Genomic DNA, 18,496 nt, shown 5'->3' with positions numbered 1-18,496 from the left:
TTGAGGCCTTTCTGTAGGGTACTGTGTTCCGTGGAGCATAATGTTGAGCAGCTGAATGTTGACAACCCATTTAAGTTCAACTACCTCTTTGGTTCTGAGATTTAGTTTGAGCAGCTCGGTTTGGAGTTTTGTTTTCCTGTATTCTAACTTAGAGCTATAGTCTTGATAGTGGTTGTCAGCATTTTTGTGAGTTCTAGGATCATAGTTTGTTCCAGTTACTCCTTAAAATCGGCTATTGAGATTGCTCCTTGAGGTTATCGATAATATGTTTGGTCAACCCCGATCTTTGCATTGTCTTAAACCAGTCAGGATCTAGGGCAAACTCTGGGGGACAGTGGAGGACATAGGAGCACTATGGGTTCCATGGGTTCGTGAAGAGCTAGACATGATTCAGTGACTAAACAATAACAGACCAGCTATAAATCACAGGCTTTAATTGGGTTATTTTAGGGGAATTCTCTCTCTGATTATGGCTATCTGTCTGATTAGTTCTGGCAGAAGAGTCATGTTCTGGGTCCCTTCTATTAGGGAGTGCTATTTAGCAGGGCCCAGGAAGAAACTTTTTCTATAGTAGTACCAGCCCTTTAGACAGAACACATTCCTCCAAGCTTAGATGGATCCGAGCCCTGTCAGCCTTTCCTAAGGCCTTAAAAACATGCTTTTGTCAGTAGGGATTCAGATGTCTGACAGAGTCCATGCGATAGTTGTACTGATTTGATCTAGTGGTTTTGTTTAGTACTTTGGCTGTGGATTCCATAAATGTTCCTGTTTTCACTGTTAGCTACCTAGAGTCATGAATTGGAGGTGGGTAGCTATGTAATAATGCTACATAATGCATCTAAAGAAAAAGAAAGCAAAAGGTTGAATGATTATCACAGTTAGGTTACTTTTATACTCACTTTTATAAAAATATCACAACGATCTACTTTCATAGTTTTGACTTCACTCCACTAAATTCATTCACACATTTTAGCTCAATGTATGAATCTGACTGTGATAAGTTGGTTACCAAACCATAATTAAAATTCTGATTATAGCCTGCTGTATGAACCTCAATTCTTGTGGCTTGTAAACTGTGGCTTGTGGCATCTCATGAATGTATCAGACTGTGCTATATTCACCACTAGGATTTTTGAGGTCGTACAGTGTATAAATGCAAACATTTGTGTTCTATACTGGGGTTCACATTATGATTTTTCCAGTTTTATCTCCTATTTCATGGGTGTCAAACTCGATCGCATCAGCATCACGTGACTTATGTTTTTTGCCTTCGTGGAGACAGGTGGGCGTGGCCTATGCGTGAAACATCTGGCCCACGGGCCACCAGTTTGACACCCCTGTCCTATTTTACAAGCATTAATGAAAAGAAGCAGGATCGTTTTATCCTTTAATCTTACTTTATTTCAGGGGATGCAGAGAGCTACCAATGTCACTTATCAAGCCCACCATGTTAGCAGAAATAAGAGGGGCCAGGTGGTAGGGACCAGAAGTGGATTTCGGGGATGCACAGTGTGGCTAACAGGTACAAAACTGCTGCCCAACGAATATGTTTACTTTAACCTTTTCCATTTTTCTCTCAACATCAATATCAGTATGTACAGGTTAATAATTCAACAAATCTCAGGAGCATAAAATGTCAAATCACCTTCAATCCGATGCCCTTTTCTATCTTGCTGTTCTATCTTGCTACTTGTATTGTATTGTATTTTGTATTGTTGTGTGTGTATCTATCTTTATTTCTCTATCTACAGTATTTCTCTTTTATCTATCATCTATTGATCATCTACCTACCTACCTACCTACCTATCTCAGAAACCATTATTGTGTGCTACTTTATTGCCTACTGGGGAAATAGTATCACTTTGTTAGAAAGAGGGGAAAAAAACATATTATTGCAATTTAGGACATATTGTGTTATATCCAATTTTTAAAAATCATATCTTTCCTTTGCATTATTTCCAAGTGATTATGAGACTTCGGAATCTGAAACAGTAAGGCAAAGCATATCCTTCATTTTTATATAAATGAAGAGGAAACACTGGGAAATATAAAAAGGAAATTTAGGATTCCTTTATGAAGAGTCCTTTGTCTTAGAAAAAAAATATTGTGCAGTGATCATACTTTTATCTTACTTCTCTGCCTGCACCTCATAAGATAAATTTGCTCAGTTACATTGGCAAATGAAAATACTAGGTAAGAAACTTGTGACTTAATATTTTTGTTCCAATTTCAAACAGAATTGCACTAGTAAATGTTAACTCATAGTAAGTCAGTATAAACACTCACTTTCTTTATTTAGGTTGAAAGTTACATTTTAAAAGTCTTTGTTTTGGCTAAGAATGTACATGATGTTAGGTAAAGAAAACTGTAGAAAATTGACCAAGATTGTTGTCTATGCCCATGAGCCCTTTTAAATTGTTGCTTATAATTGATTATACAAGATATATAAGTGATATATGTTTTGCATAATGTTTTTATGTGCTATGCAGATTTTATGTTCCTCTATTTCATTGACATTATGTCTGATTTTGGCATAAATATAATAAAAACATGATACTATTATACTAATATGGTAGGCTGACTCAATTTTTCAGGATGCATGATTGCTAGTCTTTCCACTTTTTTGAACACTGGAACTTATTATTGTAAAAATAGTTATCTGCATAGATAAAACAAATCAATACTTTGCTTGTTTGAAAACGACATAGGGCTATCAGGAGCTGGAAAGACCACTGTTAGTATGGCACTTGAAGAATATCTAGTATGCCATGGCATCCCCTGCTATACTTTAGATGGTGACAACATCAGACAAGGCCTCAATAAGAATCTAGGTTTTTCACCAGAAGACAGAGAAGAAAATGTACGTCGGATTGCTGAGGTTGCTAAATTATTTGCGGATGCTGGCTTGGTGTGCATTACTAGCTTTATTTCTCCTTATGCCCAGGTGAGCATATTTTCCTAATTTTATTGCATACTTTCCATTTTACCATTTATAGTTTCTAGGATGTGATCAAATAATTGATTCTTGAAAATGGACAACAGAAAAAAGTTAAATTTTGTGTGGAATATCTTGCATATTTTAGACTGAATAGGTTTTCACTACAGCTTTTACTGATTTTTTTTTAAAAATTAAAACATTTATATAATTGTCCATCTTATAATCAGCTCCGGGAGGCTACCAATCAAAAGTGAAAACAGCATAAAAGTCATATTTAAGCTACCATATTTTTTGGACTATAAGACCCTCCAAAGTATAAGATGCACCTAGCTTTTGGGGAGGAAAACAAGAAAAAAAATCTGCCTCTGCCTCTCAGCAATTTGCCTCCTTGCAGCAAACAGCCTGATCAGCTTCAGCACAGCCTGATTTAGCCTCCTGACAATCAGCTGTTTCAGGCTTCAGGGATTGCCATCGCCTATTGTTGTCTCTGTGCGCCCCATTTTTGGCCTCTGAATTCCATTTTCGGCCCATTTCAGGTGGTGGGGATCAGAACAGGCTGAAAATGGGGCACATGGAGGCAAAAATGGTGTGTGCAGAGGCTGAAAACGGAATGCGGAGGCTGAAAATGGGGCTCATGGAGGTGGCAATAGGCGATGGCGATCCCTGCAGCCTGAAACAGCTGATCATTGGGAGGTTGGTCCAACCGACAATCAGCTGCTTGTGCTAAATCAGTTTGTGCTGAAGCTGACCAGGAAAACTCTACAGTCACGCACACTTGTGATATTATCAGAGCAGGTAATAAAATGTCTGCAAGTAACCAACCAAGCTCACAGAACAAACAACCATAATTCTACAGTTTAACTCTGGGCTACAGACAATTATCTTCTATTGGATTAATAATAATAATTTGTCTATTGGCGGGAAAAGCTTTATTTATATAAAGGCTTAGAGCTCAGTGTTACTGCTTTCATGGTTTCAATTAAAGTATATCTAGGGTATAAAATTTTTTTTACAAAATCTTTATCTCTGGGCATGGGCCAGGTTGGGCATGGCCAGCTCAATGTCACTTCTGTTGGGGGCCTTTGTGATGGCTGGGGGGGGGGGGCTGGGGGCTCCTCCTACAGCCCTCTGCCACTGAAAATGGAGCTTCACTGTTTCCAGGGTGTTCCCACAGGCCAGGTCAGAGCACCCTGGCCCGCAGACATTGAGTTTGACAACCCTGCAATATATGAATCCCAAATTGCACTTCGTAAACCATGGTTTATGCCTTACAGTTCTATGTGACCCAAGCAGCAATGGTTTTCTCAAATAACTATACGTTTTTAAAATGGGAATCTTGCCAGAATTTTTGCAAATCAAGATTAGTGGATTGAACTAATTTAACTGCAATGAAGTTTGGTTACTTTGAACTAAGCTTACAAGGGAAGGTGGTTATATTAATCTTTCCTTATATTAGCACCTGTGTAATGGAGCTGTGGCTAGATACATTGTAATAAAAGTTTTTGTTACAGTAATTTTTTCTTTGCTGTTAGGACCGCAACAATGCAAGACAAATTCATGAAGTAGCAAGTCTTCCTTTCTTTGAAGTATTTGTGGATGCTCCATTGTATGTTTGTGAACAGAGAGATGCGAAAGGCCTCTATAAGAAAGCTCGTGCTGGTGAAATTAAAGGTGAGGCTGACGGTCGGCATTTTACCACTTTTTTCTAGAATCCTTAGGCTGGTATGTTGTTTCCCTATTTTATATTTGATTTATATTTTATGATAAAGAGCTGAGGGGACTGTTGTTCAGTTCCTGTTTCATGCTGTGACAGCATTTGTTTACTTTTGGCTTAAATGATGCTTAAATCTAATCTTTGTAGACCAAAGTTTCCAGCTTAACCAACGTGCTATGCCTTCTTCAATAAAGCAAGGCAAACTACAATCTAATATATTAGCCACCACTACTTGTATTTAGATGCTATATTAAGTCACAGTTCTTAAAGCTACAGAAGAAAGTTGATACCATCTGCTCTGATGGCTTAGAACAGGGCTGTCAAACTCATGGCCCAAGGGCCGGATGCATCACAAACTGGCCACACCCAGGCCCGGTTTAGTGAAGGGGGAAAAAAGTCCTGATCACGTGATGTCACTGCAGTGGTGTGAGTTTGACACCCCTGCCTTAGAAGCATTTGTTTTCTTTTTTGTAAAGATTTATTTTAATCTGTCTGCAGATGGAGATAGTCTGCAGATAGAAATGCTCTTTAGTTGACTTTTTGTTAAGATAGATCACCAGGTGGATATTCTCTCACTCTAGTCATTAGAGTAAGGATCAAGCTGGATTATAATGGTTGTCTTTCTGTAGATGATACTAATGTTCATTCAATGTATATATGAATTGTGATTCTTTAAAATTATCTGGCATTGCAAATCAAACCCCTTAGCTGAGTCAGAACACTGTGTCACTTCTAAGCTTTCATAATTGAAAAGGGAACTGTGGTTTAGCCATTGCAGAACAAGTAGATATAGTTAAAAAATAATAATTACTTCTTTTCTCATCCACTAATGATTAACATTTGCTTGCTTGGTTTTTTCCCCTCTCTTTAAAATCTTTGCTGATATCACTTAACATTTGAATTTGCCTGGATTATTTTGACCTTCAAACTTGTGTACATTAATAAATATTGAGGTAGGTTATTTGCCAGGATGAATAAGGATTAAATAAATTTGTACTGTTGCAAACACTTTGATCCAGCTTTGCATACAATGGGTAAAAAAATAGCAGTTGCCAAAGCAATCAAGATGCATGTTAATTCTGTAGCATGTTGTTCACTTCCTTATTATTATTTTAAACTAAGATGTGTGTGACGCCTCTGTGCTGGTCATCAGCTGAGTAGTGAAAATCTTACCTGAAGTGGTGAAGTGTGTTAAGTTTTGTTTTTTATGCAGGTTTTACTGGCATTGACTCAGAGTATGAAAAACCCGAAGCTCCCGAGTTGGTACTCAAAACAGATTCCTGTGATGTCAATGACTGCGTTCAACAAGTTGTGGAACTTCTACAAGAACGGGTATGAAGGCTCTAAATATTGAATTCTAAACTTCTCCGGTACACACAATGGCTTCCCCATCAATCCTTACCTCTGTCTATGTGTTGGAGTATGTCTGCAGGGAGAAAGCCTCCCAAATCATTTAGGATATTTCTATGAGCTAAAACCCAGTATTCTACCACAGGAACAACTTTTGTACATTTGAATTTTTCAAATTTTGTACTCTATTCCTTAAAACCACAAAGTATCTGTTGATATAGTGATTCCCAAAGTTGGCATATTGTCAGGCAGTTATTCCAATTAAATCATGAGCCTCGAGCCACACTCCCAAAACTAAAGAGGATTTATTTGAAGCTACCATTCTACATCCAGCACTAACCTGGGCGTAGCCAACTCTGAGATACGTAATTCACTGTCACCCTTGATCCTGCTTCCCCCGATTGTATCATCCAACAAAAAACTTCCATAGCCAAGAGTCATCAATCATGCTCTCCAATTAGGTTTTTTCACGGCAGAAGCTTCAGCCATCTAATCAGTTTTTGAAGAAAATATGAATGGAATGTACTTTCGATTCCACACTATTGCCTGCTCTTTGAAACTCCCTCCCTTTCTGTTGTCAACTATAAAACGTCTATACAAAATGTTTTATGAGTTGACGCATGTAATCAATCTAACAATTGGTGTATCAGTAAAAAAAATTCCTGGTTTGACTGGTTTCTCTTTTAAATTATTTGCAGCATTGATTGTGGTAATATATACTCCATTCTTTGGTCTATATAGTCATGGGAAAAATGTTTTCAGTAGAGAAACTACAATTTAGAATCAAAGAAGAGGTAACAGTGGATTTCAAAGGAGAGAAAACAGACCTGAATGAAATGTTCTTATCAGAGTTATAAATATGGTTGGCTTTTGTTTTACTATTTACTCTTCTATGATTAAGGAGAGTTTGTCCTTTACTGATTTATTCAGACTATCAGATTTTGGGGAAATCTGTTTTCTAATATAAGTGATTCATCTCTTAGAATCCCATAATTGGCTTTTATTCAAGTAAGCTTTACTGTATTCTACAGGACTCCACCGAACCGTCCACTGTACACCTTCACATACTTAGTCATTTTCCAACTTCAGCTTACGTGCTGAACTATGCAGGTAAAATAGCTGGAAATAACATCCCTGCAATATTTTCAAAATCAGCATTGTTAGAGGAGAATGTCAAAGAATAACAAGTTACAACCAGTTCATTGGGGGGTGGGGGGAATACAAAGCTAAGGCTAAAACTATTTCCACTCTGCAGGCTGATAGAGATTCATAATTAGTTTTGCATGTCTTGAAGTTAATCTTTATATAGAATCTATACATAGTTAAAAATCATTTGCTAACCCCCTTCAGACCAGAGGTGGTATTCAGCAGGTTCTGACCAGTTCTGGAGAACTGGCAATGGAAATCTTGAGTAATTCAGAGAACAGGCAAATACTGCTTCTGACTGGCCCTGCCCCCATCTATTCTCTGCCTCCCGAGTTCCAGCTGATTGGCTGGGTCTTCTTTTGTTGCCCTGCACAGGAGAACGGAGCTGGAAAGCAGGTTAGTGGGGTGGGAAGGGAATGGGATTTTGCAGTATCCTTCCGCTGCCATGCCCACCAAGCCACGCCTACAGAATCGATATTAAAAATTTTTGAATCCCACCAGTGCTTCAGATGTTATATATGTAATATCTAGCCCTACTGCTTCCTCGTGAACTGTCCAGCACACAGCTTGCTTTTTGTGTTTTTACTAATCAGGCTTATTAGTTTGGGTAGCGATGCTGGAATCCTCAAAAGCTTGCTGTGAGATTATTATTAGGCGCTTGCAGAGTAAATTTCCTGGCACTGATTTCATAACTGACAATAATTCCTTTAGAAGTATACAGTTTTTAATCAAATTCTCAATGACTATAAAATAGTCCTCAACTTACAACAACAGTTGAGCCCACAATTTCTGTTGCTTTGAGGCAGTTGTTAAGTCAATTTTGCCCCATTTTACAACCATTTTTGCCACAGTTGTTAAATGAATCACTGCAGTTAAATTAGTAACACGGTTTTTTAAGTGAATCAAGCTTCCCCACTGACTTTACTGCCAGAAGGTCACAAAAGGTGACTCCAGGACACTGCAATTGTTATAAATATGAGTCAGTTGCCAAGGGCCTGAATTTTGATCACGTGACCATGGGCATGCTGCGATGATTGTAAGTGTGAAAAACAGTCATAAGTCACTTTTTTCAGTGGCGTTGTAACTTTGGTCATTAAATGAACTGTTGTAAGTCAAGGACTACCTGTACAATACATTGTTACCTGGGTAAATTAAGGTAATGTGAGTTTAGTGCATTTGTACCTATGCCAAAGTCAGTGCCTTATGAAAAGGGCATTGAAATTAGGAGCAATAGGTGTTTTAGTTATTATCTTGGGGTATTTTTTTAAAATAACGTTCATTCTCAAATCAGCACAATTTTCAAATTGTCACTAGAGGGCCTTCTAAGATAGTGTTTCCACGGAGCAGATCCGAATTAATCGAAACTGAGGTTTTGTTTCTAATCTAAACTAGTATTTAATTATATGTACCAGGTATATTAATTTACATATATATATATATATATATATATATATATATATATATATATATATATATATATATATATATATATATATGTGTGTGTGTGTGTGTGTGTGTGTGTGTGTGTATATATATATATATGTGTGTGTGTGTATATGTTTTAAATTTTTAAATATTTCAAAACTTATATATATATATATATATATATCTGTGTATATGTTTTAAATTTTTAAATATTTCAAAACTTAGAATGCTTGCCCTTTTCAGGAAATGAATTTTATTTCTTAGCCTAATTTTAAAATTTTTGTTGATATATCAATATTTGTCTTTATGGTGCATTGTTGAAGTGCAAATACTGTAATATATACACTGGGTCACATGTTTGAACTAGCAGAATTGACATGACTGATTCTTTGCTTAGAGCAAATTACATTGAAGCAAAATGGAAACAAAGTAAAACAATATATAGCATGTTAGGTAAAAACAAATGTTTTAGCTCATAAAATGTTTTAAGTTAATCCATTTCATTAGTTTAAAGATGCAAATAGTTTCTGAAACTTTTAATTATAACTCCATATAACTTTCAAGCATCACTTTAGAGCTATGAGGCTATTATGATATAGAAAGGACTTTTACAGTTGTCAGTTAAAGAAATAATATTTACTGTTAAATAGTTACAAAATATTGCAGCGAAACAATTGCATTTTTGGGAAATGGAATTTGTGTATTCATTGAGTACCTTCTATCAGTCTGATTGCCTTTTTTTTAAAGGCAAGTAGAAGCCATATTTATTTTGCATCTTTCCATATACTGAAAATTAAATGGATGAATGTCATGACTGTCTGAATTGATGCTGAGATCAGTCTATTTTAGACATGTTCGTTTGATGCAAATGTAGCTCTAGTTTCTGCACAAATGTGATAGAACATGCTCTACATTTTTAGCTGTTTCAAGGTTGAAACCAGACTTGAATATTATTTTGTCCCAAATTTTCTAACAATATTGCTTAACAGTTTTTATTCAATAATAATAATGTATGAAAAGAGGCTCGTTCTTTTTGAAACCAGTAGTTTTTGTTTTTGCATCTGTCAGTGGGTAATCATGTGCATTTTCAGAGGACCAACTGGTAGCTGCCCAGATGTTATAAGCACAAACCTTTGTGGCAGATTTCTAAATGCTTTGATGGATGTTTTTCCAATAATCAGTTTTTGCTTATAAACAATCTGGCTTCATAGGACAACAGTTGCTGTTCCCTCTGAGAATCCTTTCCCTTATTAACTTCGCATTGAAGTACCCACTGTATCCTATTAAGCTGTTTACTCAAACTATACTAATTAGGGTTAGATAGAGGATTCTCAGCCTCATCTAGTTCCTGTATCTCTTGAGAAGGAGAATATATATAGCAAGAAAAGGAGAATACATGCAAGCAAGAAAATACAGTTTTCCCTTCCTTCACTTTTTAGGGAACTGGGCCAGGGAGGACTGGGTTTGTGTTGCTGCCTTCAAAGAAAGTGCAACAAACATTTGTTCCCTCTCAAGCCACTAAGTCATGTTGCATAAAGCACTGCTCAAATTGCAGCTATGCAGTCTTCTATTCCTCATCTGCTTTCTCTGGGCATTGAGAATGGGCAATTGTCCAGTGAGAAATGCAAGTGTGAAGATGAAACAGTTGCTCTCCAAACTACTGGCCTATAGACAACACCATTGCCTCTCTTTCGAAAGAACCTATTTTGGATTAAACCAGTACCGTACAACATAACATTTGCTGAACAGCACGTAGAAGTATGCAGACAACCAGAACAACACTCAAGTGGGAAAGGAACATGATGGAGTCACCACAAAGTTAATTTCTCACCAATGACACATCCCCAAAATTATTTATAACTAAAAACAGTTTTAAAATTTGGTGCCTACGCAGCCTCTGCTCTCATCCCAAATAAGAGCTATATAATCTTTACAAAGCTGTCGGGTTTGCTTTGATTTGGAAACTGGAAAAATACCCTGCAGTTCCCTAAAATAATGCAGTTGTTCACAAGTCATAACAAACACTGTCTGGTCTTCAGTTCTTCCATTTACTGCAAGTAATATGAAGCTGGAATATCTTCAGCAGAATATTCTCTTCCTGTCTATGGAGATTTTTAGTCATCCAGGTCATGGCTGTCCCAAAGGCGCTTTTTTCAAGAAGCAACTGGTCTTTCTTGTTTTTCTTTGAAGACGTTTCCCTTCTCATTCAAAAAACTTCTTCAGCTCTGACTGGATGATAGGGAACCCTGCCATCCAGTCAGAGCTGAAGAAGCTTCTTAGATGAGAAGCGAAACATCTTCAAAGAAAAACAAGAAAGTCTAGTTGCTTCTTGAAAAAAGTACTTTTGGGATATTCTCCTGGGAGACCTCAGAGGAGATGGCATTGCTGGGATCTGTGTACCTGAATGTTGCAGAATTAGAGTTTTTTCCTTCTTTCTTTCTCTTTCCTTCTACCTTCATTGTGATCGAAGAGGCTTAAATAACTTTTGTTCATCCATTTTTTTCCATAGGATATTGTACCAGTGGATGCTTCTTATGAGGTGAAAGAACTATATGTGCCTGAAAATAAGCTTAAGCTGGCCAAAACAGATGCAGAAACACTGCCAACTCTGGAAATAAATAAGGTAATGGGGAACTTGCAAATAAGTTTGCACAATTAATACCTCACTTGTTCATATATAGTTCGACTTTAGTTATTTGTGCCACACAACTTTTCTTACCTATAAACCTTTGTTGTATTTTATACTACAAAGAAAAACTTTCCCAGTCATCCAGATTGCAAAAACACTTGTACTGCCAAAGTACTTTGTTCATCTGAGCAAATCGGATAGTTATTTACAAGCCTGGCTTAGTTTTGAAAGATAAACACACACACAAAAAGAGACAATTGTTTTCCACTCTCAAATTCATCTATTTTTTCTAAATGCCGATGTCTGGAAAACTTCTGTTTCTTAGTAAGTATTGATATCGCTGGCATTATTAGATTGGCCTATTTTATTTTGCTAACCAATCATGTAGTGTTTCCGTATTTTCTACTGCGGCATCTTTCCTGCATTTGCAAAATTTGTTCCCTTAATTCCATTGAGCTATTTGTTACTTTCACTGTGATTTAAACCTGTTTTTTTAAAAAAAATCTTCGATCAGCTTAATTTTTACTATTTTATTGATTTGTATTTTTAGATTTACAAATTCATTTGATTGATGCATCCTTTATATAGCCTTTATATCTCACTAAACCCATGCAGTTTAATTAATCTACGTACATATCTGAGTGGACACCCAAAACTTAAAATAAATATTTTTATTGAACACAATAAATATGAACAAATCTTGAAGTAGATGATTTCTGTAAGCAGCTTACACATAGAAATTTGTTCTGCTTTCTTGGCAATGATGGATTATTTCAACATGCTATAATTCAACCTTGGCACCTTGAAGGTGTATAAACTTCAACCCTCAGAATTCCCCAGTCCATTGAGGTTCACACATTTTCAAGCTGCCATGGTTGTGAGACACTGCACATGTATTGCTTGGGTGTGGTACGTCTTTGTCTGGGTAAACTAAGACTCATAACTTACCAAATTTTTCTCATGCTGTCTTTCTAAATGAATGCTTTTATTCTGATGGTGCCCAGACTTTGCATTAAATCTAGAGCTTATGAAATGTGTATTTACAGGTTGATATGCAGTGGGTTCAAGTTCTTGCGGAGGGGTGGGCAACCCCACTTAATGGCTTTATGAGAGAAAGAGAATATCTTCAGTGCCTTCATTTTGACTGTCTACTAGATGGTAAGAGATTTCAGATTGGCCACACAGTCCATTAATCTTGCCGAGAAACTGTATATAATTCTCCCATTTGCACTGTGTGTGTGAAAAAAAATTAGGCTAGACTCCAAACTTAGAAATTTGAAAATATCCTTATTCTTTCGGAGCTGGGTCATTATATTTCATCAAGCCTTTTGTTTATTTGAAACTCGAGGTCCTGGGCTATATTTGGCCCTGGGAGATTTCAAAACAAAATTACAAGTTGAATGTGACAGAAGTGGGACATCATTAAGTACACATCTGGTGAGTAATCATGTTAGTTATATTCAGTTTTAATTAAATATGTAAAACATTTTTTTTTAAATTTTGTCCACAAATTTTAGAGAATGAGTCTTTGACATGCTTCTGATATAGCAATATGGGTTTAGATCCAGAAAAAGTTTCAGCAAAATTCTACGGCAAAGCCCTAGTCATTTATAATTTGCAAACCATAATAGATAGGCTTATTCATCAGGCTATGATCTAATGTTTTTTTTTTTTTAGCTTTATTCTTACTGATCCTGGTCTTGGTTTTCTGTTTTTCTCATTTTGTCCTTTCCCTCCAAATATAAATTGATATTCCTCTTCTTACTCAATGATCCTATGATTCCGACTATATCTTTTCATTGTTTTGGCTTACATAGAAGATTCATTGAAAGAAAGAGTTATAGCGAAGAGGCTGGCCAAGATTCTTTAGGAGCTTCACAAAAAAATGAAACCAAGATATAAGGAAAGAGTTGGTGTCTTAAAAACATTGGTCACCATCAATACTAGATACAATATCCAGTATTTTAACAATACATGTTAGACTAGAAAACTAATGCTGTTTTTAGTATTTTAGGTAAAAGCATCCTAGAAGCATGAAAAAAAAGTGAAATTTGGCAATTGTTAAAACTTGAAGTAGTAAACAGGGAATAGTAAAGGTTCAACCCAAGAATAGGCAAATTGGTTGCTTCCAGATGTTTTGAACATTACCATTGGCCATGCTCACTGGGTTTCATGAAAATTTTGAAAAAAAAAAAACCAATTATTAATATATGTTTAAACTATTGGGCTAAAGCATATTTTTTCATCATTATGGTAAATTCATGTTTTGAAATAATGAACTGTTAATAACATTGATAATAACATTATTATTGGTGTAACATTAACATTGATGGATTTCTTGCATATTAGCTTTACCATACTAATAATGCCTTTGTAATATTTCTGTTAAGTTTACTTTCAAATAAAAGATTTTATAAAGCCAAACCTGCCATTGTAGCAATTTTATAATATATGATTGGAAAATGCTGGTGATTTGAACTCAAAAGATCACATTCTTCATTTTTGTATGGTAAAATGACTCTTGAATACCCAGTCTGGAATGCTTGTATCTTCAGAAGTTAGGAATATGGGTGATCTATCCTTTCATGTGATCTTTTTTCTTTTGGGTTCAGTGATAATTGCAACTGCTCCAGAACCCTGAAAAGATTGCAGCAGCAAACCAACAAAGGGTTTGATCAACAGCTGCTGTTTGCTTTTCAGAGAAAATGAAATGCTGGAATGAAACATACTCTGCAAGTGCAGAGAAAGGAATCTCTCATTTGCTGTCCTAGAGCAGTAGAACTGTAGCTTATTATTTGTTACTCTGATCACATTGGGGAGGAATGAAAATCCAGAAACTGCTAAGCAGGTCTATGCCTCAAGAATAGAACAGGCAACGGATTTAATCTAGTCATCATCAAAGGTTGATATACTCTCAGAACACTGTAGATTAGAATAATTGTGTGCACAACATATGGTCTGCTTCTGAAATGTTCCATTCCCTGAAATGTTCCATTCCTCTTTCAGAACCAACTGATCCAAAGGTTTGGGTCATGTTCTTTCATTCCAGAAATGAATTGTACAAGAAGAGGTGTACATTGTTCTGAATTTTTGGAATTGATTGTTCTGGTTTGCTAATTCTTAATTTTAATTTTTTTCAGAGAATCTCTTTTTCAGAGATCCTTGTAATTTAAATGTCTGTTACTTTTTTCTTTAGGTGGAATCATTAATTTATCAGTGCCTATAGTTTTGGCAGTTACAGAAGAGGACAAGGAGAGACTGGATGGATGCACAGCTTTTGCCTTGCTGTATGATGATCGGCGCGTGGCTATTGTTCGCAATCCGGAGTTCTACGAGTACCGAAAAGAGGAACGTTGTGCCAGACAGTGGGGAACAACATGCAAAGAGCACCCATATATCAAGGTAGCATTTTCTGGTTAATTTTATCATTAATCTGGAGTCCTTCTATAATGTAAATATGGTTATAAATAAGTTTGGTGACTAAGATTATTGAAGTATGTTCCCTATGGCAGGGGTCCCCAACCCCTCGACCGGTACTGGATGAGCGTGCCATGTTTCATTTGCACATGCGTAGGATTAGGTTGCGCTCACAAAACCATCCCCTCACCCGCCACCGCTGTTGCCAATCCGTGGAACCAGAAAGGTTGGAGACCTTTGCTCTATTATTTTTTTTGTCTTTTAATGACCCCGTAATCCCTTGGGGGTGGGATCGGGGCAACTGAATGGAGCTGAGTGTTTATAGGCCGGATGCCCTTCCTGTCGCCAATGGAGAGTTTGCAGCTGATATTTACTCATTGTGCCCAGAGAGAGAAATATCTGGCGCAACCTAGGATGGAACTCACAGCCTCCTGATTGTGAGGTGAGAGCTCCACCTCTAGGCTACTGCACCACGACCTCTGCCCTATTATGAAACAAATAAAATGTTAAAAAGTTATGATATTTATGTAGTTGCTTACCAAGCACATCTAAATTATATTTAAAGTAACCAAAATATCTTCATAATCCCCAAGGCATGTCACAACTTTTGAGTATCCCTAAAGTTTGGAAATTACGTTGAAAAATTTTACATGTCCTAAATTGGTACAAACCTTGATAGATTTTTAGATAACCCTCTTGTTAAATTAATCATTTCTCTTCAGTCTTTTCATGCCTGTTGAAGTAAATCTGCAGTGATTTCATATCTTTGTGTATAAAGAAATTCATGTAAACTGCATAGACTGTCATTGAACTGGACAGCAATTTCTGTCATCTGGCTTATAAATATAGATTTGTAATCCTAGAGGAAACACTCTGAAATGAATTATTCAGCAGTAATGACAGAAAAAAACATATGCCCTTTTTGCCTCAGGCCATGACCAGGTTAAAATAACAGAGTCCAGACTTCAATTCATCTTTTATTTTGACAAGCAGTTTAAATTATCTATTAAACTGGTCTCTTAATTGTAATGATGAATCTAAATTTACATTCAAGCTAATTTATAGCAGGGTCAGTGATATAATTCCTGTTTTTTCTTGATCATACTCAGTATTCAATAGGCTTATCTACAGTAATTATCCCTGAGATCAGTCTGACTATAAGACAGTGAATGGTTCAAAATGAGCTCTTTTGGAACTTTTGTTTTAAATCCTTTAAAGCAGTGATCCCCAACCTTTTTGACGCCGTGGCCCGGTACCGGCATCAGCTGGGCGCCGCGGCCCGGTACCGGCATCAATTGGCGCCGCCATCTTTTGACGAAAAAGTGCTTCCGGTGACCTCACCAGAAGCACTTTTTCGTCAAAAGATGGTGGCGCCAGCGCTCCGTGAGCTTTTCGGGTGAAATGGCTTTCTACCTGGAAAAGCTCACGAGCGCTGGCCACCATCTTTTTGATGAAAAAGTGCTTCCGGTGAGCTTTCTACCGGAAAAGCTCACCGGAAGCACTTTTTACCAAAAAGATGGCGGCGCCAGCAACCAGCGGCCCGGTAAGACTTGTTCCGCGGACCGTACCGGTCCGCGGACCGGCGGTTGGGGACCCCTGCTTTAAAGGATTGTTAATTTAAAGAGGCTCTGTTAACTATGCCCCCCTGAAATTTGATATTTTTTAAAAAACCTTGGTCAATGTTTCAATTTAAGTTAATGCTATAAAGATACCCACTCGTCTGTATTGGTCTTTTCAGTGCCAAAATCAACCCCAAATCAGCCCCATCCTGTCTTCTCAAACACAGCACATAATGGCCTCATAGTTTTTGAAGAGATATAAAGACATATTTTCCAGATTATTTTTCGGGTTTCAATAGGATAAATCAATGTACGGTAGTGCAAAACGTAAGAGTTTGTAGGAAAACCGTAGCATGACATGCTAACCTAAATTTTGAGGAAATAAGAAATGGTTGGGGAAAGTTAATAAGAAATTTTGATACTGGTAGTCCTTGAGTTGCAACTATAATGGTGCCTGTACAATACAGTCACAAGTTGTAACAGTCATAAAATGGTTACATGACTGACCTGATTTATATGACAATTTTTGCAGCAGTTATTAAGCAACGACAGTAATCATAAATGCAAGTGCTATGGTCATTAGCTTGAATCCATTGTTTGGTGCAATTTGGCCCAAAACCAGAAGTAAGTGGTAAAACCATCATACAATGTGGTGACAGGATTGCAGGACATTGCAAATGACTATAAACATGTTGGCAAGTGCTCGAAATGCGGTCATGTGACCATCAGCTGTCAGAACTTTGGTAGATTGTAACTTGAACAGTCGCCAAGCGACCGGTTATAGGTTGAGGACAACTTAGTATGCTAGTGCATGTAATTTTATGGCACAAAACAACACAAAAGTTGTTACAACAATACCAGATATTGGGATGGATTAACCTGGCCTCTCTTAGGATGCTCAGAGCAACTATTCATATAAGTTATCTTGTCCCCGCTTATATTGCTATGGACGCAGTTTGCTTTCTCACGTTTCCTAGATGGTTATGGAACAAGGGGATTGGCTTGTTGGTGGTGATCTTCAAGTCCTGGATCGAATTTATTGGAACGATGGTCTTGACCAGTATCGTCTCACACCCGCTGAGTTAAAGCAGAAGTTCAAAGACATGAATGCTGGTGAGTTCTTAAATGACAATGGGTAATAAAGCAGAAAACCTGGCTGTCACTTTCTAGAAGCTTGCCCTGGACAATGCTGTGGAGCAGACTCTGGGCAGTTTATGGCCCTTCAGCTATCCCTGAATGGTCTGTGAGATCGGGAGGGGCGGCATCAGTGGGGAGGGCATTAGCAGGGCACACAGCAACATTGACAGGGCAGGAGACATCGGCTAGGTCAGAGCAGTGGCATAGATGGGGCAGGGCAGGAGTAGGGGGAGGAATCTCGGTGGGGGTGGGGCAGCATTGGGGGGCGTGCATTGGCGCTCTACAACAGTCCCAGTTTCTCATGTGGCTCCTTGGGAAGATTAATTGCCCACCCTTGCTATAGAATCTGATCTATATTTTCATCATAACACTGTTTCTATGGTTTTAATCCTAAAAACTAATAACTATTAAGGAGGTGCAGCACACCCACACCCATAATAAGTTTTGCCATTATTTTTTTTTACTGCTTCTGACTGCATTCTGAACTGGCCGGTTTGGTATTCCAAAACAGTACACTAAAGCCTAACTTCCAAATCTTTTTGACTGCCTGCACAATACTTTCCTATTCCATAGTGGCTCTCTGGGACTATGGTGGCCAGTAATCTGGATAGATTTTAGTTTATTTTTGTATTACATTATGTGGCATCTTTTAGCTATCTTTATTTTTGTCCCTCCCTTCCTAAGGAACAGCCCGTATGGCGACAAAACATAGGATTATTATGCTCAGCGGTGAAAAGTGGTTTTTAAGTGTTTCAGAAAAATACTTTTGGAAAGACTTTTCTAGGCTTATAACCTAGCAATGAAGAAGACCATGGTACAGTCAGTTTGTTTGCACTGTAGCATTTTTGCAGTTTGTGTTATTATGGCAATACAAGAAACAGATCAACAGTAGTCTGATAGATTGCTTTTTCTGTGCTGTTATAACTGGGGAAAACAGGACCAGTGTCTACATTAATACTCAAAAATTGTGGGTAAGAGGGTTTAAAATTAGAGTTGCTACTATAAAATAGAAGCACATTATAAATATATTTGTTCTGGATCTGCAAGAGCCCAGTTTTATGACTGCAAACTATTGCAACATTTTAATGGCTAATCTGGTACAGATATGCTTAAAACGTAACCACGTTTCCCTTCTATGTTTTTCCTCCTAAATTTTTAAGTATCTTGCTTAATGAAGACTT

The 18,496-nt window shown here is 37.3% G+C and overlaps 1 protein-coding gene across 3 annotated transcripts in view; it reads left to right on the top strand.

Moving 5' to 3' along the window:
• Window positions 1-18,496, top strand: part of PAPSS1 (3'-phosphoadenosine 5'-phosphosulfate synthase 1) — a 49,485-nt gene that overhangs the window by 3,640 nt on the left and 27,349 nt on the right. For all 3 annotated transcript variants that reach the window (XM_026668665.2, XM_026668666.2, XM_087962944.1), the window contains exons 2-9: window positions 1,408-1,522; window positions 2,709-2,944; window positions 4,471-4,609; window positions 5,866-5,984; window positions 11,083-11,196; window positions 12,249-12,360; window positions 14,399-14,604; window positions 17,156-17,291. In XM_026668665.2, coding sequence (XP_026524450.1) covers window positions 1,408-1,522; window positions 2,709-2,944; window positions 4,471-4,609; window positions 5,866-5,984; window positions 11,083-11,196; window positions 12,249-12,360; window positions 14,399-14,604; window positions 17,156-17,291 — 1,177 coding nt within the window. The remainder of the gene's footprint in view (window positions 1-1,407; window positions 1,523-2,708; window positions 2,945-4,470; window positions 4,610-5,865; window positions 5,985-11,082; window positions 11,197-12,248; window positions 12,361-14,398; window positions 14,605-17,155; window positions 17,292-18,496) is intronic.

Source organism: Notechis scutatus, chromosome 4 (genome assembly GCF_049901735.1).
Source record: "Notechis scutatus isolate UNSWTSFEM ecotype Mainland chromosome 4, rNotScu1.2, whole genome shotgun sequence".
NCBI classification, from domain to species: Eukaryota; Metazoa; Chordata; class Lepidosauria; order Squamata; family Elapidae; genus Notechis; species Notechis scutatus.
The sequence above is the reverse complement of the archived record's forward strand: the minus strand, read 5'-3'. Positions and strand labels throughout refer to the sequence as shown.